Raw genomic sequence first — 24,420 nt, forward strand, 5'->3', positions numbered from 1 at the left:
AATGCACACGTGGACTAATATGGTTCTTTATTTACATGAACAGACTTTTACTTAATTTCAATAGAGTTCATGTGTTTTGGTACAAGTTCATCAGTAATAGCCCTCTTGCACGCAATATCGGTAACCTTGATATTACAAACTTTAGTGTCATTGCTAGTCCCATTATAGTTAACAATCTGGTCACAGTGTACTGTCATAGGCTGTGATGTGCTCTGCAAACGTACTGACAGATGCCAAACAGGAGTTTGAGTTCGTGAGTGAGGCCTAGAGGGCGTTGGCGACATCTTGCTTGCGGGTGTGTCTCTGGCCTCTCTCGTGACAGGCGCGCTTGATTCAGCGTGCGGGCGTTCTCAATAAAAATGTGATGATGTGAATGGATGGCCCTCAACTATGTACCCTACGACAGAGTTGCAATATGAAAAGTTTTGGCTGGTTTCGTTGTCTAGGAGCTGGGATACGTAGTTGTCGCATTACAGGCCAAATACAGCTGAGTCTACAGTATACAATATGGATGTACACATGAATCGAATGGTCGAAGCTTCCTATGACTCAACAATTGCGAATTTAGGACGTAAAAAAAAACGTTTATAAATTAAGCATTGCAATTAAATAAATCTGCAGATTATCTTAACGACTTTAAATGATGAGTACGACAGTAGAAGTACTTTTGACAATGTGGTATATATTTCTGGAGAACACTTATTGGTGTCGATGGTCCAATAATTAAATAAAATATAAGTTGAATAACAGGAAAACAATAGATTCCTACTGCACGTAATTAGTTATGAACGACAACATAGCTCGCGAGATATTCACTTCTACAGGCACACTACGTCTTCACTGTAGAAGCCACGGAAATCTCACAAGTGCAAACGTCGGCATTCCGAAGTATTTCTATCTGTGGCGACCAGGCGCAAACCGCTGCCCACTCTCCAAGTCTCTGCCTCGACTGCCGCGTCAAGCACCTCCCCCGTGTCCTCTGCCGTACCCCTCTCCCACTTCCATCGAGTCTCCCCATTCACGAGCGCTGTGATTGGCTAGAGCGCTCCCGCCATGTCTTCAAGCCAAAGTACGCTCACAAACATCAAACACTCTCGAAATACTGGATTTACATCTAAATAACTTGAAATTAAATAAATATTCCTACGGCTGGACTATAAACAAGCTCTAACGTCCATTATTAAATACATCAACAAATTATATAAACATATATCAAAGGAATAGCGAGCCAAAGTAACCCAGTAGCCTAGTGTCTCCGTGCTTTCTAAAACACGGTAAATAATTGACCATTTTCTTCACGAATAGCATATATCGGATTTAAACAAAGACACAGATGAATAAATATATTTATAAGCATGCTGTGGAGTACTTATGGCCTGACGCTATCTATAGTAATCGGCTATTTTCACCTCCAATAACTCCTGTACTATTGACGTTAGATGCCTGTAATTCATACCACTTTAGGTTTAATCTAATAGCTTTCCAAAGACACGTCGATCGACGAAATCGAATGAAGTGTTTACATTTTGGAAATTCACTGCTGGGTGTTACTTGTACAATTTACCCGCAGATACTAAACTTTAAACTAATAAAGATATTGAAAATCTGATTACAGCATCAGAATCGTCGTGCAAATGATAGTAATTTACATGTTTCTTTTTGAGGTATCATGATTCATCTGGCTAGTATTAACATCTATACAAACTGCGAAATGTCTGCCACGATGGTTTCACAGAGTCCGCCACCTTTGGCACTCTCGGCGTGCAAGCCTCTTTCACTGACACAGCCTCACCGTGGAACTGCCAGCCTCGTGGCCGGGCTGCACCCCTCTTGCTTCGGCCAACGTCCGGCACCACGTGGTCGGCCTGCCGAGCGGTCCACGCGACCATGACAACTCCGAACTTGGAATACTTTCAGGGCGCCACAATCCGCCTTTTAGAGGCGTCTACTACTGAACTTTGCATATCATCTTTGCCAATTGCTGTGCTGGCGACAGCTTACACCAGCACACTGAGGGCACGTGTAAGTGCGCTCCCTGGGATTTCCTAAAGCACTGTTGACGTATTTATGTGTCCCACTCTGCCGACCTCTCCCTGCTGCATAGCAGCTACTTCATCTCGATTAACAGAAAAGTTTCGATTATTCATCATACAAACAACGTACGTCTTTGAGTGCTGTCATTTGCGTAAACCTTGTCTCACTATCTCGAACGGTTTATGAAATATTATGCTGGTTACGATCACATGACTATGATGCACAGGGACGGAAATGAACGCATTTCATGGAAGTCTCCAACAGATATAAAAATCAATAAGCGGAGGACGGAATGAGCTAACGTTCTGTTCTCAGTTTGAAATAAATTTTTCCATATTTTATCTACATTTCCTATAATGCAATGAATGAAGTGAAATTAAACATACGCACGGTTAATGCAATGTGTAATTAGTTATGGAAACTCTACGATAATTCCTGCAATGGTTTACAAAATTTGACGTAGTGAAATATGACAAGAAGAAAATGAAATTCTCTACCTCATGGAGAAAAGATGTCAGACAGTAGTATGTGCAAAGACGAAACTTCTTCACGCAATACTTTTCCAAAGATCGGATGATAAGTATTTCATGACACCCACTATGTCGTCTTTCAGCACAGGTATAATAATTTGGCCAGCAGTATCCACATTACACCCAGCACGTCTGAGACAGTGAAAGTCTTAATATTGTAAATGGTGCAGTTATTTTAACGTTTCATATATAATCTAAGTATACTATTTCTTATAATTTTCTATTTTTCATTAATGAATAATATTTTTATTTGTAATTGAATAGTTAATTATGGAATATAAATTGTTAATAATTTTCTTATAAATATTGATTCTGTCAATCCTAATAATACTGAGAAAACTTTGTATGAATCATGTGTGTTAACAGTAGTGGTGGTTGAACAATCATTTTAAAAAAGTTAGTGTTACTGCATTCTGCGCAAGGAAAGTACTGGATTGTACAGTACGATATGTTCATGATGAAAGAGGTGTTATGGTCGTTCTGACCGTTAGAAACTTAGTACCAGACAAGGGTTGCATGTATAACTAACTGATCACTGGCCTAAGGAGGAAGTGCAGTCAGATGTAGGCAAAGAAATGAATGAATTGAGGTATACCAATTCATACATGACTAGCTGCCAACGTTGCTGTGACATTCTGCTAATGCACCACCTGCATAGTACCTCTAGGACAGTGATAAGATTTGCATTGTAAACATGAGTAATCGTTGTTGTTGTTGTTGTGGTCTTCAGTCCTGAGACTGGTTTGATGCAGCTCTCCGTGCTACTTTATCCTGTGCAAGTTTCTTCATCTCCAAGTACCTACTGCAACCTACATCCTTCTGAATCTGCTTAGTGTAGTCATCTCTTGGTCTCCCTCTACGATTTTTGCCCTCCACGCTGCACTCCAATGCTAAATTTGTGATCCCCTGATGCCTCAGAACATGTCCTAACAACCGGTCCCCTCTTCTGGTCAAGTCGTGCAACAAACTCCTCTTCTCCCCAATTCTATTCAATACTTCCTCATTAGTTATGTGATCTACCCATCTAATCTTCAGCATTCTTCCGTAGCACCACATTTCGAAAGCTTCTATTCTCTTCCTGTCCAAACTATTTATCGTCCATGTTTCACTTCCATACACGGCTACACTCGATACAAATACTTTCAGAAACGACTTCATGACACTTACATCTATACTCGATGTTAACAAATTTCTCTTCTTCAGAAACGCTTTCCTTGCCATTGCCAATCTACATTTTGTATCTTCGCTACTTCGACCATCATCAGTTCTTTTGCTCCCCAAATAGCAAAACTCCTTTGCTACTTTAACTGTCTCATTTCCTAATCTAATTCCCTGAGCATCACCTGACTTAATTTGACTACATTCCATTATTCTCGTTTTGCTTTTGTTGATGTTAATCTTATATCCTCCTTTCAAGACACTATCCATTCTGTTCAACTGCTCTTCCAAGTCCTTTGCTGTCTCTGACAGAATTACAATGTCATCGGCGAACCTCAAAGTTTTTATTTCTTCTCCATGGATTTTAATACCTACTCCGAATTTTTCTTTTGTTTCCTTTACTGCTTGCTCAATATACAGATTGAATAACATCAGGGAGAGGCTACAACCCTGTCTCACTCCTTTCCCAACCACTGCTTCCCTTTCATGCCCCTCAACTCTTATAACTGCCATCTGGCTTCTGTACAAATTGTAAATAGCCTTTCGCTCCCTGTATTTTACCCCTGCCACCTTTAGAATTTGAAAGAGAGTATTCCAGTCAACATTGTCAAAAGCTTTCTCTAAGTCTACAAATGCTAGAAATGTAGGTTTGCCTTTCCTTAATCTTTCTTCTAAGAGAAGTCGTAAGGTCAGCATTGCCTCACGTGTTCCAATATTTCTACAGAATCCAAACTGATCTTCCCTGAGGTCGGCTTCTACCAGCTTTTCCCTTCGTCTGTAAAAAATTCGTTTTAGTATTTTGCAGCTGTGACTTATTAAACTGATAGTTCGGTAATTTGCACATCTGTCAACACCTGCTTTCTTTGGAATTGGAATTATTATATTCTTCTTGAAGTCTGAGGGTACTTCGCCTGTCTCATACATCTTGCTCACCAGATGGTAGAGTTTTTGTCAGGACTGGCTCTCCCAAGGCCGTCAGTAGTTCTAATGGAATGTTGTCTACTCCCGGGGCCTTGTTCCGGCTCAGGTCTTTCAGTGCTGTGTCAAACTCTTCACACAGTATCGTATCTCCCATTTCATCTTCATCTACACTCTCTTCCATTTCCATAATATTGTCCTCAAGTACATCGCCCTTGTATAGACCCTCAATATACTCCTTCCACCTTTATGCTTTCCCTTCTTGGCAGTCATCAATATTAATATTGATATAATATACCTACAATATATGTATAAGCTAATATTACCACCTAACTAGTGTATATGAAACCATATGAAAAGTGCTATCCTGACAGGGTACACAAAATAAGACATAACTATTAGTTTCACTTTACTGGAAATGATATTTCTTGACAGGATCCAACTGCCTATCAAAAGATTCTGGCAGTGTCAATTAAATAAAATGTAAGGACTTACTGGAAACAGACTTGAGTGTCCACCAAAACGTTGTACCAAGGTGTATCAAATAAAACGTAACCATTGAACTGAATGACTCTGTTTATGAACTATGACAAGGGTAATCAAAATGAGTGCCTTTGGTCTCCACTGGCCAATACCAGCTGAATTCTTTTCAAACAACGCACAGCAATTAGGATCAGTATTTAAAGTAAAATCTTGATACTGATAGCTGTAGGAGTAGATTTCTAAGGAATTTCACACAAGATTTATTAAACCATAGATTAGTGGGTAACGTTAAACAAAAAAGCATAGATAATTATGTAATTCAGATTAGTCCTCACATGGAATGAATTAATTAACTGTTCATTAATACTCAGTGCTTGCACCTATTAGTTATGCTAAATTATTCAGAGCACCACACAGCATCATGGACTTTAGGATAGGCATGTGGTAACCTATGATATTGACGCACAGCAGAATAAGACTCACATGTGTGTACAATCTACAAACACAGCTACAGATGAGTTTCCCTTCCGAAAATCAGCGTTAGAATAACACTACAGTGTTCTTGGCATAGTAGGTGGACTGCATTAGCAGACAGGTGCCAAGCCATGAGAGGTCTCATTAACTGGATAATCAAGGACTTGAACTGAACTGAGTAGTGATTTATTATTTACTATTATTTAGTTATTATTTATCTCCACAGAGCATGTACTCCCACAATGTGTGTTCTGGTGTACCTACACTGTCCCAGGAACAGCTATCATGTATCTATCTTCTGATTTTGTATAGATACTTAGCATAAGGGTCGTAACAGTCAGGTAATGAATCAGTCCAGTTGACGGGTTAAGAAATCTCATTTTTAGTCCCTCCCATTCGTTTAGCCACAGTTGTAATGTGTGATCTTTTATTTATTATTTTTTCGGATTGGCCTCAGTTCCAGGCACCCTTCATACTTTCATTTATTTGCTTTTCTGTAGCCAGTAAAAGACCAGTTTTTTATTTTCCAACTAGTGAGCATATTCCTAGAATTACTGACAAAGCATCATTCGGGGTAGTTAAACAGACGCCCATTAATTTTGGCAGCACTCCTCATTGAACTCTCCTTAACTAGCTCCAGTCTATGAGCCCAAAGTCTCACACGACGTCCTGTAATTGATGCTAATATAGATGGGTGGTATACTCTGATTGTTTTAAAGAGAAGCCAAATTGCCTGTTAGCTATGGTAATAACTTTATTCATCACATTTTCTGCCTGTTTGCTCTATTTTTAGTACAGAGTTACAATGTTTGTCCAGAAGTACACCCAGCTATAAGTATAGATTTATTCAGAATATGGAGTGTGATTCATTTATCGATATCATGGGGGCCTCCAATGGACATTTGAATCGATATGGCCAAACTGAGAAAACAATGCTAATTCCATACACCACAACTGATTAAAAATTGGCCAAGTTTACAGAGTAGATCCAGGAAGTTGAGACCTCTTTATTTAGCAAGACATTTACAGCTTACGTTAACTTTGGTGCACGTGTGGGAGTGTATGACACTAAATTCCTACACATGTGCTACCTATTTACCAAATTTCGTTTACTACACACTATGTCCCAATAGAACAAATAGTCCTGTCATGGGAAAAGCCACATATAACACTATACAGCACCATTTAGTATACAGATATAATATTTATAACCAAATTTGGTATTTAGATGTAGTATAATGTTACCCTCTGTGAGAGTTTTTACGGAATTTAACCGTGAAATGCCTAGAGGATTTTGCTTATCGGAGTTGAAATTAAAGTTACATAAAAACAGAAAGGGTCAGATCCAATTTAGACAATGTTTTAACTCCTCAAACTTACTGAAATGAAATAGAATACGGTCGCCAGCCTAGTTAAACATAGAAATGCGAAACATTTCTTTTAAAGATAAAGTAGCCAGCGTTAGTGGAGAAACGCTGCCTACACTTCTTTCCTACGAAAGTGCAATGAACCCAAGCACAAGCAAAAAAGTGGTAAAGTGGATCCTAACAGTTACTGTAAAACATGCCTGTCCTCACATACACAAAAGACATTGTTACACTCATCAATTTTAAATACTTTGTTAAAGCTGAGTAACTTCATCAATACAACAATTGCAAGCCAATACTAACTGGAAATTGGACACAGGTCATTACTGATGACTGCAACAGTGTAAAGGAACAGATGGACCTCATCACACGATAGATCCAACACGTCACTGACTTATCAGTCCCAAAGTCCTGTTGCTTGTTGGACTGGTGAGTGCCGCTCAGCAATCCAGGACAGGCGTACAGTTAGCTCTTCAACGATTTAAGTACATCCCAGCAGCAGACAACCTCACAGCCTATCTGGTCACGAGAGCCAAGACTTGACACGTCATTAAGGAGAGCAAGAAAACGGCATACCAAGCGTTTCTGGACTACATCAACCATTCCACTTCTTCCAGAAAAGTACTGGAACCCATTATGAGGGTTTCTGTAAACACATTCGTTTACCAATAACAGCAGTGCTGAAACAGAAGTGTCTCCAAATACATCACTCAGAACCTGGCAGAGCATTTTGCACCGACTACTGCTGATGCCAGCTTTCAGAAGCTGTGAAGGGAAGACCTTTGAGCGAACGGTTAACCGTCATTTGGTCTGGCTGTTAGAGACCAGGCAACTGCTTAGCCACTCTCAGTGTGGATTCTGGAGGTTTCGATCCACTATTGACAACCTGACTCTACTAGAGGTGCCTATTCAGCAGGCCTTTCTAGGTAGACAGCACTGTCTCAACATATTCTCTGATATCAGTAAGGTGTACAACGCTACATGCAACTCCACGAATGGGGCTTTCCTGGTCTTCTCAGCACCTTCATATAGTCTCTCATGTTGCATGGGGGCTTAATTAATTATGATTGAAAATACTTTTAGTTTTTAGTAGCTGTATGTACGATTACGCTGTGTCTCGTAATCGGTTGGCCCTGACTAGTATTATTACGCTATCTGACTGCTAAGAACAACAACAAAGAATGAAATGAAAATTTTCGTTAACACAATTAATTAATTAAGTCCCCAGCAACTATGAAACCTACGAAACCAAAGCACAAGTATAACTGTTCTGTATGTGGAAGTATGACTCAACGCACATCTGGCACGGTTCTTCTTCAACAAGACAAGAATTTTTAAATACCAATTTTACTGACGTGATAAAAGAAAATTACAAATACTATAATTGCGTAAGGAAAGCAGAATTAAACTCTAATACAAGAACACACGCCAGATGCTTTGTTGACTGAACCTGTAATGACGCATTATTTAGGACACTGAAATAAAAAGAAACGGAGTTTGTTACCTCATTTATATTGATGAAAATCACTCTAATCCTTACAATGTATATCTACAACGACTCTCTACTACCACATCTCAACAAGACTCTTCAGTATCACATCTCAGCAAGCACTGCCTAATAGCACATCTCAACAAACACTCTCTGCTACAACATCTCAGCACTGACTACCCCGAGCCCTCGACAGGCACACACTACCACGAGCTCTCGACAAGCACTGTGGAGGCGGCTTAATAATACTCTTTGGCGCAATCTCTGGCGCAGTGGCTCAGTGTAGCCACCTTTCAATGTGTAAGCTCTTTTTTAGGTTTTGAATTAGTAACATGCTGTTGGCATGTTTTGAGCAAGGGAATGGTGTTCCTAGAGCAATGTTTTGAGGTTTAACCTCTTTGCCATAGCCATAAACAGTATCACATATACAGAAAGGAGTCCTGTACAGTGCTTCTTAATTGTGGACAATTTTGCTGTTTCATATTCCACCTCCAGAGGTGCTACGGCGACCCATCAGTTGCACTTAGAGTGCGGAAGTTAGGGAGGTGGGCTGGAAAGACAGGGTTTCAGTTTTCTGCAGATAAGAATTTTAATTATTCTCATTGTCATTTTAATGTGCATGTGAGGGATATTAGTCCACATTTTTAAGACTAAATCAGGTTTATGGGCCTCAGTTTTAACTCCAAATTTTCGTGGTTGCCACACCTGTGAGACCTGAAAGCCAGAACCCAGAAGGCACTGAATATTGTAAAGTGCCTCAACCAAAGGTCTAGGGGATCAGACAGGGTGTGTCTGCTCCAGTTTTATAGGGCTCTTGTGTGTTCGTGGCTAGACTATGGATGCACAGTGCACAGGTCAACGAGGTCTTTTTACCTCAAGATTATTGACGCATAAGGATATTAGGATGCGCTTACAGAACCAGCCCCATACCCAGTCTCTGTGCTGAGGTTGGGAAACCGCCATTCACCATCTAGCGACCTCCTCATGGTGAATCAGGCATGTAAGTTTCTTGTAGCTCCAACTTCACCTGCACACCATACCATTGCTCCTCCACCTCTGGAATGCCATTTCTCCATGAGCAACATGGACATCTGGACACTAGGTAGGGCATGTGCTGGAGTCACTTGGTGTGGAGCAAGTGCAACACCAAATCCAGCGTTTTAACAGTCTGCTACCCTGATTAGAGGCCCAGAGTAACTTTGATTTAGTGCAGTATAGCAGATGTAGCAGTCGAACATATATTTTCATACATTATTAAAGGACTTTTTTAATGGTCACCAAACCTTTAGAACTGTCTTTACGGATGGGTCGAAACAGGGGGACTCTGTTGGTTGCACTATTGTTTTCTCTGATTGTATACTCAATGTCTGACTGCCTTGCAAGTTTTTAGTCTTTGATGCAGATTGACATGCGACCTTGCAGGCACTGTAGCAGAGGAAATGTGCTTAAAGTGCTAAATTCCTTGTCTGCTCTGATTCCCAGAGTGTTCTTCACTCTCTACAACGTTTGTACCCAGTAGCTAAAGTAGTGCACAATATCCAGGACGTCCTCCTCCAGCTACAACGGCAGTGGAAGGAGAAGTCTGTCTGCTGAGTGCCAGGGCATGTGGATGTTGCTGGAAACGAAAGGGCAGATCTAGCAAGCAGGGAGGCGTGCCGTGCTGCTGGGTTAGCGCGGTGTGCCATCCACCTGCCTGCTGTCTCCTCGCTTTTGGGTCGGTGGGAGGATGAGCGGCTCCCCAGTCGTCTTCACACAGGCCACAGCCCTGTGACACATGGCTTCTTGCTCCGGTGAGGACTCTGTCCATTGTGTAGTACTTGTGGCATACAGATCATCGTGCGCCAGATTTTATCACACTGTGTTTTATTCTCCGACCAGTGGGCAGCGACTGGTTTGCTGATAGATCTGCCCTCCGTTTTAATTAACGTTCAAACGAATGTGATGAGAGTCTTATGGTTTTGTAATTTGTCCACTATGTTTCCGAAAATTTTAGGGAGATGATTTTAACGTATTAATTGTGTGCCCAGCTAACCCATCTTTTTCGTATGTGGTCAGCCAATCAGATTTCTTAGAGTCTCTTTTTTTAGCTCACCTGTCCTTTTATTTCCGTTTTAATCCCAGATATAGCACCTTTCACCCTTTATCCGTTGTCTTAACTGGTGCGAGACAGAGTGCTTGTGTGGTCAACGCGAGTGAGGTGGGAGAGAGAGGATGAGCGTCACTTTAAAGGTTTCCTCCTCACTGTGTGATACCATTTTCTTAGTTTTATCCACATATGTTTCTTTTAATGTGAGTAAGGGTGCTGATAATCTCGCTGTTGACCGACTGTAAGCTCCAGACACACACACACACACACACACACACACACACACACACACACACACACAAACACACACACACGCACACCTGCAGCAGTTACTGAGATTAGCGTTCACATGTAGACAGGTAAACGTGCCATGGTAATCGCATGGTTTTCACTCAGGCAAGGACTTTAATTTATCAAAGCTCAGGAAGTTTGCACTAAAAATTTACAGATGATATACAAAAACCTATTTCGTGAACCTGTCTCTCTGTTAGTGGAAATTGCGCCAAAATCTCTACAGTAGAGCCTGAGATTAGGCTTCGCTTCAGACTCCAAAATACGGCTAGAGACTATAAAAAATAATACTTGTTGTTAACACTCTTGGGCGAGACACGGCAGGTCGCAACTCGTCGCTCCAAGCAGCAGTCAGATTCTTTATTCATTAACTTCGGCCTAAATCCTTTCATTATCAAATATTTTTTAATGTGGTCATATGTTGGTGACCACAATGTTTGAATGTGAGCAACTCTTGCGAAAGGATTTCATTCCAGACTGCTCGGCCGGTTGGGGAAACACGCTTTCATTTGTATTTTTTACGTCCAGCACGCTACCATCCTTCGATACATAACCAGCTTATTGCGCTCAAACAAGCAGAGCTGCTTTACGATTTGCACCATGGCAAATACTCTCATAATGTTTTTCGTTGTTTGCCCTCTCTGTGGACCTTCGTGCATCCATACACGCGCCACTAAACGCTCCTTTACAGTGTAACTGTTTCAACACGAATTCACAACTGAAATGGTGCTGTAGTGAAACAAAAGAGTATAGTAATTACACCAACGCTTTTCGTCAGCTTCAAAGGAGGGATACCAAGCAAACGAATGTATGTCCTCAATGATTGCACAAAGTCACCCACCATGTTAACCGAGAGCACAAATGCGCTGCTTCCTGGACTAGGGTAGGCGCGCCGGCCCCAGATTCAATCCGCCTGATGGATTACCGACGAGCGTCGGTGTGCCAGCCAGCCTGGATGTGGTTTTTAGGCGGTTTTCCACATCCCACTAGGTGAATACCGGGCGGTCCCCACGTCCCGCCTCCATTACACGACTCACAGACATCTGAACACGTTCACACTATTCCATTGCTTTCACTAGACGCAGACAGCTGGGTCTACACTAATTCCATCTTGGAGGGGGGAGGGAGGTTATGGGGTGGGGATAGGAAGGGGATCTGGATGCCCTCTACACTAACAATGGCAAATCCATAGTAACAACGCCGACCCTGCGTTGACGTGGGAAAAAGGCGCAAGGAAATGATGAAGAGTTACTGTAGATAGTCAAGAGGGTTTGGGGGACTTCCTGGATACTCTGTAGATGAAAATGAATTGCGTACTCTTCTCTCGATTCAACTCTGGTATATATCTTTCCAAATACAAAAAAATTTGTTGACATTATTTATCATCGATGATGTAGTTAAAATACACCTGGTCTTGTGATCCAGAGGAGCCTCTGGGATCAGATTTGTACATCTGCTTCTGCATACATTTGGTGTGTGAGCACCACTCAACTCGCAGTGATTCTTTTGCAGATGAGGAGTGGCAGAGGGAGGACAGAAGCAACGCCATGGTCTCCGTGGACACTGACTGCGTGCAGCTGTTGGCGAACGCCCTCGACCACCCCACGTGTCCGCTGGAAGACCTGCCACCGGAAACCAAAAACCTGCGCGAGCGGTGCCGCGTGCAGCTGTGGGACGACATGGTGCAGAGGTCGCCCCACATACCCGTCACCAGCTACCTGGCCTACACGCAGAGGGCAAACGTCAACCTCTGCCTGCTGGCCTGGATGACAGCCAACTCGTTCGGCGTTTGTCAGGACGTCCCGTTTAGTATGCTACAGTCCGTACATGATGCTCGCTGCTATTTCGACAGCCCTGGCGATCAGTCCTGCCTGCAGTCGAACGCTACAGACGCCATCTGCTCTGTTTCCAGAGCAGTCCTGTTGCTGATGTGTATCGATTTTTCTTTCCATAAGTCTTTCGATTTATGCGGCGTCAGTTTCTACACAAACGGATCGCACTTCACGACGTACAATTTAACGTGGGAAAGAGAGTTCTACAAAGGGTATGTGAGGCCAACAGAAAGGGCTCTTAAGTACAAAGACAGCTTGAACAGTGCCACCTTGAAATACAAAGATTTCAAAATCGACAGCTTAAAACCTTCAGAAATGTCATTTATAGCCATAAATATTATTTTCCGCTTTTTGACCACTGTTGTATACCTGTACCTGCCCCAGTTACGTAATGTCCCCGGAAAGATATTCTCGTCCATTCAGATCACGGGTATAACGCAGATCTTGTGTTCTGAGGTCATTTATCGTATGACAGGTGTCCCCGACCTATCTACGATGGTCCACATTGATAGTGCCCTCACTCTTCTAAGATGTATCTGGCTAAACTTATTCTGCTACCAAATGTACGCTTGTGTCCGTCATCTTAGGCTCCCTGACGACCTGCCACCTGCTGAAGCCAGAAGGGTATTCCGTGGTCAAGCGCTGTACGCACTGATACCGTGGAGTGTGGTATGCATAGCAACTATTGCTTTCGAAAAGATGAGCAAATATTACCTGATGCACAGTCGGATAATATTCCTTGCGGGGATTTCTCTATCGATAACTTTCAATTTGGTTTGTCTTGGGTCGGTGGGATACATGTACTTACATGCTCGGAACTCCATGCGGCAACTCAAAATTTTTAGTAACGATAAATTTGCCTCTAAGAAACAATATGTTTTTATGTCAGTTAAGGGTGTTATTTTGAGCGGGATAGGTATAATTATTAGAATTGGGTTCCACCAGGCACAAGGCATAGCGCAGTTTGTGTACTACGTACACATAGCCACGATGGTGCAGGGACCACTGCAGTTCGTTTTCTTCATTTGTAATGGAACGACGCTGCCTCTGCTCAGGAACAGATTGCTGTCGTGGTGAAATCCGGATATCATCCGCCCAGGACAGGAGCTCTGTTCAACAGCTGAGAGAAATCTGGAAAGGAGGAGAAATGAACGGTCTCTCCTTGCGCAATCCTCGTTGTAAGTTACATGGATATTGTTTCCAAAGGGCTGTCTCGACTGTAGGCAGGACTAAAGCCAGTGACCAGTCATAATGATTGAATCCAGCTGACAACACAAAATTAACTCCTACTGCTAACGCAAAACCAGTGTATTTTTCTCACTTGTTCTAAATTATTCTACATGTCTGTGTTTGTCTAGTTAATTTAATGAATTGACTTTAAGTAACTACTATTAAAATGTAATTTGCTACAAGATAATAAGAATTTCTTGCTCTATTTCTTCCAACCCACCCTGTGATAACATGTTAACTTGGTCTCCGAAATTTTCACAAAAATATTTTGTTACCCATAGCATATGATAAAAACGAAAATACTGCAAGAATTTCTTGCATATGAAAAAAATATTTCAACCACTGGGCAGTGAAGGGAACAGAATATACTCTTGCAATGTCTTTACAGGAATGTTTGCCTTTCCCATTTATTCCTACAAAGCTTCAAAAAGATGTCTACGTTACCCTTCTTATCTTGCAAATAACTGCAGAACTGTGCTTCGTCTTTTGTCTCACACTAGATCGCTCAACCCAAAATTCTGTCTCCGACTAGTACTAGGAATTTTTTAATGACAATTTACATGACTTTCACCTCTGGCAACGCATTGTGTATCTGAAAATTATTCCCTTGTACCATATTTAACTTCAGCTTGATACAGAATTTTTTTGCGAATTTATTTACTTATCTACATTGTTCCATGACAGTATTTATTTTTTGGAAATATGCAAGTCTTAAGAATTGTATGTGTGTATTACGTGTATGTTCAGTACTGTGCCAAGAAAAATTAGTATCAGTGTCAAACCAGAGGAGCAGGAAGATGGAGATAACTCAACTGTGTGGTAGAACATGTAATGGTGTTCGTAGCGCTGATTAGTGTTCTGATTGGTCAGAGGGGCACAAAATGTTATAGTATGAGACAGTAACAAACAAGTGTCGTTGTGACATGTTGTTTGAAGTGAATGCATAGTGTTAAAGGACAATTGCACAGGACACAGGAATAAGAGCAGTTGTTGTACAGGATGTTGACATACTGATTGAGAAATACAGTAAGGTATTAAAGAAAACGTTAAAAATTAATGTATATACGGCGTAGCACTTGTAAAGAAGAAACCATGTTGTTTAAAAGTGTATTTTTACAATTAATGTAGTGGAAGGGAAAAAAATGTGTCAGACGTTAATGTGAAAGAACATATGTCTGGCAAGAGTTACACAGTAAGGGCGTAGTACCTCGAATTTAGTGTGATTTGTGATCAACAGATGATGGCGAATTTGTTCGAATAAAAACAGAGTGAGCGAACAGTGCAAATGAAACCGATCCCTGTGTGAATTTAATATACTCTCCTACTGAGCATCACTGCCATAGACGGTGTTATATAGAGTCATTTTTGCAGAGACTGTCAAGTTACAGCGAACCTTACGGTGAATTTAATGGAGGAAGGATTGCTATTTTGAAACTAGAGATTGCAGCATCCCTCGCCATCTTCGTATGACACGAGGTAGGTGTGACGTGCAGCTCAGCCTACCTACATACCTATTTGATCACATACACACTCACTCATTCTCAAACACACACACACACACACACACACACACACACACACACACAGGTGCGCGCGCGCGAGCACGCTGCAGAACCGAAACAAAGTGATGAACTCCTTCCGTCGTTTCTTCGGAACCCCTGCAGCGTCGCGAAAACACAATCGCGGTTTGCCCCGCGTCAGCCGGCCGGAGTGGCCGAGCGGTTCTAGGCGCTCCAGTCTAGAACCGCGAGACCGCTACTGTCGCAGGTTCGAATCCTGCCTCGGGAATGGGTGTGTATGATGTCCTTAGGTTAGTTAGGTTTAAGTAGTTCTAAGTTTTAGGGGAGTGATGACCTCAGATATTAAGTCCCCGCGTCAAACACATCACGTGACGCTCTACTCCGCGTGTTTAGTTGCAAGTAGTTTACTGGCGGACCCGGATAAATTCCCTACACTAGCAAAACCGCTCTAAATTTGACGTCGTCATCTTCGCTTTGATCAGCGAGGCATAGTTAAGCTTCACCAATCTAAGTCCAGCATCGGCAATTACCAGCACTGTTCGTACACTGAGGAGCCAAAGAAACCTGTATACCTGGCTAACATCGTGTAGCGCCCCCGCGAGCACGCAGAAGTGCCGCAACACGACGTGGCATGGACTCGAATAATGTCTGGAGTAGTGCTGGAGGGAACTGACACCGTGAATCATGCAGGGCTGTCCATAAATCCGTGAGAGTACGAGGGGTGGAGATCTCTTCTGAACAGCACGTTACATCCCAGATCTGCTCAATAATGTTCATATCTGGGGAGCTTGGTGGCCAGCGGAAGTGTTAGAAAAGTGTCTCTGGAGCCACTCTGTAGCAATTCTGGACGTGTGGGGTGTCACATTGTCTTGCTGGATTTACCAAAGTCCGTCGGAATGCACAATGGACAAGAATGGATGCAGGTGATCAGCCAGGATAGTTGCATACGTGTCAGCTGTCAGAGTCGTATCTAGATGTATCAGGGGTCCCGTATCACTCTAGCTGCACTCCATTACGGAGCCTCCACCAGCTTGAACAGTCCCCTGTTCACGTGCAGGGTCCATGGATTCATGAAGTTGTCTCGGTACCGATTCACGTTCAACCGCTCGATACAATATGAAACGAGACGCGTCGGACCAGACAAAATGTTTCCAGCCATCAGCAGCCCAATGTCGGTGCTGACGCCCAGGCGAGGCGTAAAGCTCTGTGTCGTGCAGTTATCAAGTGGGCGTTCGGCTCAGAGAGCCCATATCGATTATGTTTCGTTGAATGGTTCACACACTGAAACTTGTTGATGGCGCAGCATTGAAATCTGCAGCAATTTGCGGAACGGTTGCACTTCTGTCACGTTGAACGATTCTCTTCAGTCGTCGTTGGTCCTGTTCTTGCAGGATCTTTTTCCGGCCGCTGCGGTGTCGGTGATTTGATGTTTCATCGGATTCCTGATATTCACAGTACACTCGCGAAATCGTCGTACGGGAAAGTCCCCAGTTCATCGTTACCTCGGAAATGCTGGTTTTTTTTTTTCTTGGCGTTTCAGTGTAGTAACGTTACTACTATCGAGTAAGGTTCCAAAGATGAGACCGCAGGACTGGGGAGATAACCATCTAAGTTGAATAAATGACCTTGAATTGGCTGCATGCAATATAAAATTCAAAGCCAGCAGGAAAACGGTGACTTAGAAAACATCACTCTCAGATCTGCACGGGAAAAGTTCAGTTTATATATGTGAATTCACCCTAGCCACGCCCGTCACTTTCTACCTAACCGCTGGTTCCAGCTACCTAACATGTCCGAGTTTCCTCTCAGCTCACCGACAATAACGCTCCTGTCTACAGGAAACCATACAGGCTTCCAGAACACCTACAGCCAATAACGGAAGAATTCCTCCATCAGCAACTGTCTGAGGGGACTGTTGAACAAGTGTAGATGTTTTAACTGTTCCCAAAAATGTTGTCGGATGGCACAAGAATATACAGATTATGCTGTGACTACAGATACCTCAACACAAGGACTATCACTGGTGAACATCCAACATTGAATGCAAAAGAAATTTTGGAGAACATGGGTCAGTGTAAATACATTTATACGATGGGCTTAAGAGCGGTCCAGAACATTCACACAGGGAACAACAGGGCCGCGCGGGGTAGCCGCACCGTCTAGGGCTCCTTGCCACAATTCGCGCGGCTGCCCCCGTCAGAGGTTCGAGTCCTCCCCCGGACATGGGAGTGTTAGTTTAAGTTAGATGTCCTTAGGTTAGTTAGGTTTAAGTAGTTCTGAGTTCTAGGGGACTGATGACCTCAGATGTTCAGTCCCATAATGCTCAGAGCCCTTTGAGCGCACAGAACAAGTAACCACAGAGTCAACACACAACCAAGGACAACAAACATCAGAAATATCGATAGTGACTATTAATCAGCAGGTGAGGTAGGACTAATTCTGTCCCTCTGGTTTTTGATGAGAGACAGAGCCGGATTCCAAGCAGCTTTTAAACAAAATCCACCATCTCTGTTAATAAGGTTGTTTGATAGTCTGACTTCAACAGCTTCCTTAATAACACTATCCCAATAGCTGGACGTGCAAGCCAGAATCTCCGTGTTGTTGTATTCCATAGGAGGGCCGGTGTCAAGGCAATGTTCTGCAATAGCGGATTTGCTCGGCTGTTGTAAGCGTGTGTGACGCTTATGTTCAATACACCGCTCTTCCACAGTCCTGATTGTCTGACCAATATATGACATGCCACAAGTGCAAGGAATGCGATAGACACCAGCCTTACGCAAACCAAGATGATCTTCTACCGACGCCAACAGGACCTTAATCTTAGACGGTGGTCGGAAAACACATTTCACATCATATTTCCGCAAAATACGGCCAATCGTGTTGGAAATGCTTCCTGCATAAGGCAAAAAGGCCGTAGACTTGGATGCCACTTCGTTGCTATCGTCACTCACCCGTTGCACAGAAGGCTGATGGCGCAACGCACGTTTGATCTGCCTCTCACTATAACCATTCTGACGAAAGGTGACTTCGAGATGTGATAGCTCATCTGCCAAACTTTCAGGGTCTGAGAGAACGAGGGCCCTGTGAACCAAGGTTATTAAGGAAGCTGTTGAAATCAAACTATCAAGCAACCTTATAAACAGAGATGGTGGATTTTGTTTAAATGCTCCTTGGAATCCGGCTCTGTCTCTCATAAAAAAAATATAAATAAAATAAAAAACAAACAGAGTGACAGAATTAGTGCTACCTCACCTGTTGATTAATAGTCACTATCGATATTTCTGATGTTGGTTATCCTTGGTTATGTGTTGACTCTGCGGTTACTTGTTCTGTGTGTGTTATCTTCCTTGTTTCTACTCTGTGAACCAAGGTATTAAATTCCCTTGCAGATTGCTTCCTTCTTGCAGTTGTGCCTTGAGAATGGCAGGGTGTGCTCTTCTCGAAATATCGGCGGTGGTCGACGACGTCACCAGGCAGAAAACCCGTAAGTTATTTGCATGTCCCAGGCATGTTAGATAGGGTTCATTTCTGGATGACATGCTGGCCGCTCTAGTCGAGCGATGACGTGATGCCGGCCGCAGTGGCCGAGCGGTTCTAGGCGCTTCAGTTTGGAACCGCGCGACCGGTACGGTCGCAGGTTCGAATCCTGCCTCGGGCATGGAGGTGTGTGATGTCCTTAGGTTAGTTAGGTTTAAGTAGTTCTAAGTTCTAGGGGACTGATGACCTCAGATGTTAAGTCCCATAGTGCTCAGAGCCATTTGAACAATTTTTTTTTTTTGATGATGTGATCCTGAAGGAAGTCATTCACAAGTTCTGTACGATGGGGTCGCGGATGTAGTCCAGGAAGACGAATGCCTCGCCAATATGCTGCCAATATGTTTGCACTATCGGTTGGAGGATGACATTCACGTATCGTACAGACGTTACGGCGCCTTCCATGACCACCAGCGGCGTACGTCGGCCCCACGTAATGCCACCCCAAAACACCTGGGACCCTCCACCTAGCTGCACTCTCTGGACAGTGTGTCAAAGGCGTTCAGCCTTACCGGGTTGCCTCCGAACACGGCTCCGACAATTGTCTGGTTGAAGGCATATGCGACACTCGTCAGCGAAGAAAACGTGCTGCCATTCCCGAGCGGTCCATTCGGCGTCTTGTCGGGCCCATCTGTACCGCGCTACATGTTGTCTTGGTTGCAAAGATGTGCCTCGACATGGATGTCGAGAGTGAAGTTGCGCATCATCCAGCGTATTGCGCACAGCTTGAGTCATAACACGACGACCTGTGGCTGCACGAAAAACATTATTCAACATGGTGGCACGGCTGTCAGGGTTCCTCCGAGTCATAATCCGTAGGTATCTGTCATCCACTGCGGTAGTAGCTCTTGGGTGGCCTGAGCGAGGCATGTCATCAACGGTTCCTGTCTCACTGCATCTCCTAACAACATCGCTTTGGTTTACTCCGAGACGCCTTGACACTTCCCTTGGTGAGAGTCCTTCCTGGCACAAAGTAACAATGTGGACGCGTTGGCCCCGCGGTGTTGACTGTCTAGGCACGGTTGAAAGACAACAAGGTGTCCTGGTGGAATGACTGTAACTGATCCGCTGTCGGACCCCCTCCGTCTGATACGCGCTGCTCATGCACGGTTGTTTACATCTTTGGGCGGGTTTAGTGATATCTCTGAACTGTCAAAGGGACTGTGTCTGTGATAGAATATCCACAGTCAAGGTCTCACTTCAGGAGTTCTGGGAACCGGAGTGAAGCAATACTTTTTTTATGTGTGTATTAAAAACTTTCCTATTATACTGAACAAAACGAAACTATTTTAGGAGCGCTCTGGCAGAGAAAACACTTAACTGCTGTTATACTCTGTGGAAAAAGATTAGTGCACCCATTTAGAGGTTTCCAGTTCACTCACGATTTATTGCTGGCACTGTGCAAATGGAGTACATGAAATTGTTACGTTTACAGATCAGTAGCACCAGCGGTTCTGATGTAGCACGTATCGGCCCCTGCTGAAACACACATATTAGTATATGGCGTAGCTTCCACAGGTGGTAATGCAGGCACTGACTCTGGTATCCAGTCGATCGCACATATGTAGAATACTGCGATACATTATGCCATCCCTGCTGGACCGGTTCACACAGTTGTGTAAGAGTTGTTGGTTGTCGAGTCGCACAAGTCACTTCTCGTCCCATCGTATCCCACATTTGCTCGGTTGCAGACAAGTCCAGGGACATTGCTCGCCAGGGAGTTCGCCGCACATCTTGCAGAGCACGTTGAGTTACACGGGCAGCGTGTGGGGGAGGATTGTCCTGTTGGAACAACACATTACCTTCCTGTTACAAGAGCGGCATTCAACAGGTGTAACAATATTCTGCACATATCAATTGCATGTTAAAGTCCCGTCCAGAAGCAGCAAAAATGAAAGGGAGCTGTAGTGGGTGGGACCAGTGTGTCTTGTCTACGAGACAGCGCTTGCCAGGTCTAGGTCGTACGAACAAACTACCATCACTTGCGTGCAGGCAGAATCCGCTTTCGTCGCTCAAGACCTCGGCACGCCAATCCATCTTCCAAGTCATCCTCTGATGACGCCAGTCGAGTGGTGCACGGCGATGCTGTGGCGTGAGGGGGAAACAGGCTACAGCTTCGCCTGCCCACAGCATCACTCCTAATAACAGGTTCGCAAAAGTTCGCGTGGACGCGTCTGGGCTCAGAGTCCCTCTTACCTGTGCTGTGCTGGCTGTACAACCTACCAGTGCTGCCCCGACAATACAGAGACATGGGCCGGTGTCTCTGCTACTTGGGCGTCCAGAACCTCGTCTATGCTCTTGAGAATGCTCACGTGACCACTGATACCAGCATCATTGCACAAATGACACAGCAGCGCCCTCTTGAGTGGCAGTTGTCCGAAAGGACCATCCCGCCACAGTTTTACCGTGGCATGGTTGCCTGCTTGCTTCAAACCTGAGCCTTCATGGCATATATCGTCATTGGATCAAAATCGACGTCGTCTTTCCAGATGTAAAAATTTTTGTTTTGACAATGTTTCTATTGGGTCTTTAGCATATATTTCACTCAGAGAAACTTGCTGCCAACTTCATTGTGGGCATCATATGCCACTCTTGTTATGTGCAAGACTGTGTAATTAGGCTGTTTAGGTTTTTTTTATTGGTAACGCCACCTCTGTATAAAAATCACTGGCTGTGCTGTGTGAAGTCTGTGGCTAGTTTGCATTGTTGTCTGCCATTGTAGTGTTGGGCAGCAGCAGCTGGATGTGAACAGCGCATAGCGTTGCGCAGTTGGAGGTGAGCCGCCAGCAGTGGTGGATGTGGGGAGAGAGGTGGCGGAGTTTTGAAATTTGTCATGAACTGCTATATATATATATATATATATATATATATATATATATATATATATATATAATGATATTAAGGTAAATACATTGTTTGTTCTCTATTAATATCTTTCATTTGCTAACTATCCCTATCAGTAGTTAGTGCCTTCCATAGTTTGAATCTTTTATTTAGCTGGCAGTAGTGGCGCTAGCTGTATTGCAGTAGTTCGAGTAGCCAAGATTTTTGTGAGGTAAGCGATTTGTGAAACGGATAGGTTAATGTTAGTCAGGGCCATTTTTTTTTGTAGGGATTTTTGAAAGTCAGATTGCGTTGCGCTAAAAAAATGTTGTGTATCAGTTTAAGCACAGTCATGTATAATTCTTCAAAGGGGACGTTTCAACTGTGTTGTTCATTGTCAGGACACTACAGATTAGGACAGTGAGAGTTAGTGACGGGAAGTGAGGGCCACCGGCTCTTGGCTGCTGAGGTAAGGATGTAACTCAGGGCTGAGGGCACGGGTTCATGAGCAGGGCGTGGAAAGTCTACATTGTCCTGTTCCCAACACGCAACAACAACGTGCAACACACCAAAATGAGACAGCAAACTTAACCTGCAACAAAGCGTGATCGACGCGCCTGCCGCCGCTCGTCGACTGCAGGCCACTAAATAATGCAAGTCGCTAGCGACGCTACGGCGGTGTAGACGCCCACACTGTTGTAACGTGCCGACCACCAGCCAGCAATTGTAGGCAGGAGCAGCCGGAGAGGATAAAGATCCCCTCTCGGCGCTGCAGACCCAGATAAATCAATTAATTTTAACCAACGTGTCGCTTAAGCAGCAGACAGATGATCTGCAAATGGCTTCTCCGCAATCTAACGTTGCTAAGCAAGTGCTAGTGGAGGAACGGCCGAAGCAGGTGACTCCACCACTGACTAGTGCAGCATCACCTGTGGCTGTGGTGCAGAGCTTTCCAGCAGTAGCGATTATTCCGGCGTTCGCTGGAAAGTCGCACGAGAATATTGGAACGCTTGTCCAGAATGTCCAGGACATCGGAAAGCTTTGCGGTTGGCCAGATGAATTTCTCTTAAACGTGATGAAAACGAAGCTCACCGGCGAAGCGCGGAACTACGTGTAGTCGGTCGAGAGCTCGAAAAATGCCCCTACCGTCCAGTCCCTTGCAACAGGGTCGATTGAAAGGTATACAGACAAACGTGGTACTAGTTACTATCGCGACTTGCTTTCCACCCTTAAGCAAAAAACGGGTGAGGATTTAGAAGCATTCGCGGACAGGATTAGAAGCGTAGAAGGTGTAAGTAGGCTGTTTATGTTTTCTTATTGGCAACGTTACGTAGCGCTCTATATGAAAATCACTGGCTGTGCTGTGTGCAGTCTGTGGCTAGTTTGCATTGTTGTCTGCCATTGTAGTGTTGGGCAGCGGCAGCTGGATGTGAACAGCGCGTAGCGTTGCGCAGTTAGAGGTGAGCCACCAGCAGTGGTGGATGTGGGGAGAGAGATGGCGGAGTTTCGAAGTTTGTAATACTGGATATCATATATTATGACTATTAAGGTAAATACAGTGTTTGTTCTCTATTAAAATCTTCCATTTGCTAACTATCCCTATCAGTAGTTAGTGCCTTCGGTAGTTTGAATCTTTTATTTAGCTGGCAGTAGTGGCGCTCGCTGTATTGCAGTAGTTCGAGTAATGAAGATTTTGGTGAGGTAAGTGATTTGTGAAAGGTACAGGTTAATGTTAGTTAGGGCCATTCCTTTGTAGGGATTTCTGAAAGTCAGATTGCGTTGCGCTAAAAAAATATTGTGTGTCAGTTTAAGCACAGTCGTGTATAATTGTTCTAAGGGGACGTTTCAAAGGTTGTTTTGACTTTCCTGTATGCTGAGTCTGTCCTTCCGGCAATCATATCTTTTTCGATGTCTTCACATTTTTCCTGCAGCCGTTTCGTCTTAGCTTCCCTGCACTTCCTATTTATTTCATTCCTCAGCGAGTTGTAGTTCTGTATTCCTGATTTTCCCGGAACATGTTTGTACTTCCTTCTTTCATCAATCAACTGAAGTACTTCTTCTGTTACCCATGGTTTCTTCGCAGCTACCTTCTTTGTACCTTTGTTTTCCTTTCCAATTTCTGTGATGGCCCTTTTTAGAGATGTCCATTCCTCTTGAACTGTACTGCCTACTGCGCTATTCCTTATTGCTGTATCTATAGCGTTAGAGAACTTCAAACGTATCTCGTCATTCCTTAGTACTTCCGTATCCCACTTCTTTGCGTATTGATTCTTCCTGACTAATGTCTTGAACTTCAGCCTACTCTTCATCACTACTATATTGTGATCTGAGTCTATATCTGCTCCTGGGTACGCCTTACAATCCAGTATCTGATTTCGGAATCTCTGTCTGACCATTATGTTCTCTAATTGAAATCTTCCCGTATCTCCCGGCCTTTTCCAAGTATACCTCCTCCTCTTGTGATTCTTGAACAGGGTATTCGCTATTACTGGCTGAAACTTGTTACAGAACTCAATTAGTCTTTCTCCTCTTTCATTTCTTATCCCAATCCCATATTCTCCTGTAACCTTTTCTTCTATTCCTTCCCCTATAACTGCATTCCAGTCGCCCATGACTATTAGATTTTCGTCCCCTTTTATATACTGCATTAC

The 24,420-nt window shown here is 43.6% G+C and overlaps 1 protein-coding gene across 1 annotated transcript in view; it reads left to right on the forward strand.

Moving 5' to 3' along the window:
• LOC124719631 overlaps positions 1-24,420 on the forward strand; it is a 171,479-nt gene that overhangs the window by 67,518 nt on the left and 79,541 nt on the right. Inside the window, exon 7 of the mRNA XM_047244847.1 lies at positions 12,343-13,092. Within this exon, the coding sequence (XP_047100803.1) occupies positions 12,343-13,092 (750 nt within the window). The remainder of the gene's footprint in view (positions 1-12,342; positions 13,093-24,420) is intronic.

The sequence above is a fragment of the Schistocerca piceifrons genome, chromosome 11, assembly GCF_021461385.2.
Source record: "Schistocerca piceifrons isolate TAMUIC-IGC-003096 chromosome 11, iqSchPice1.1, whole genome shotgun sequence".
Lineage (NCBI taxonomy): Eukaryota > Metazoa > Arthropoda > Insecta > Orthoptera > Acrididae > Schistocerca > Schistocerca piceifrons.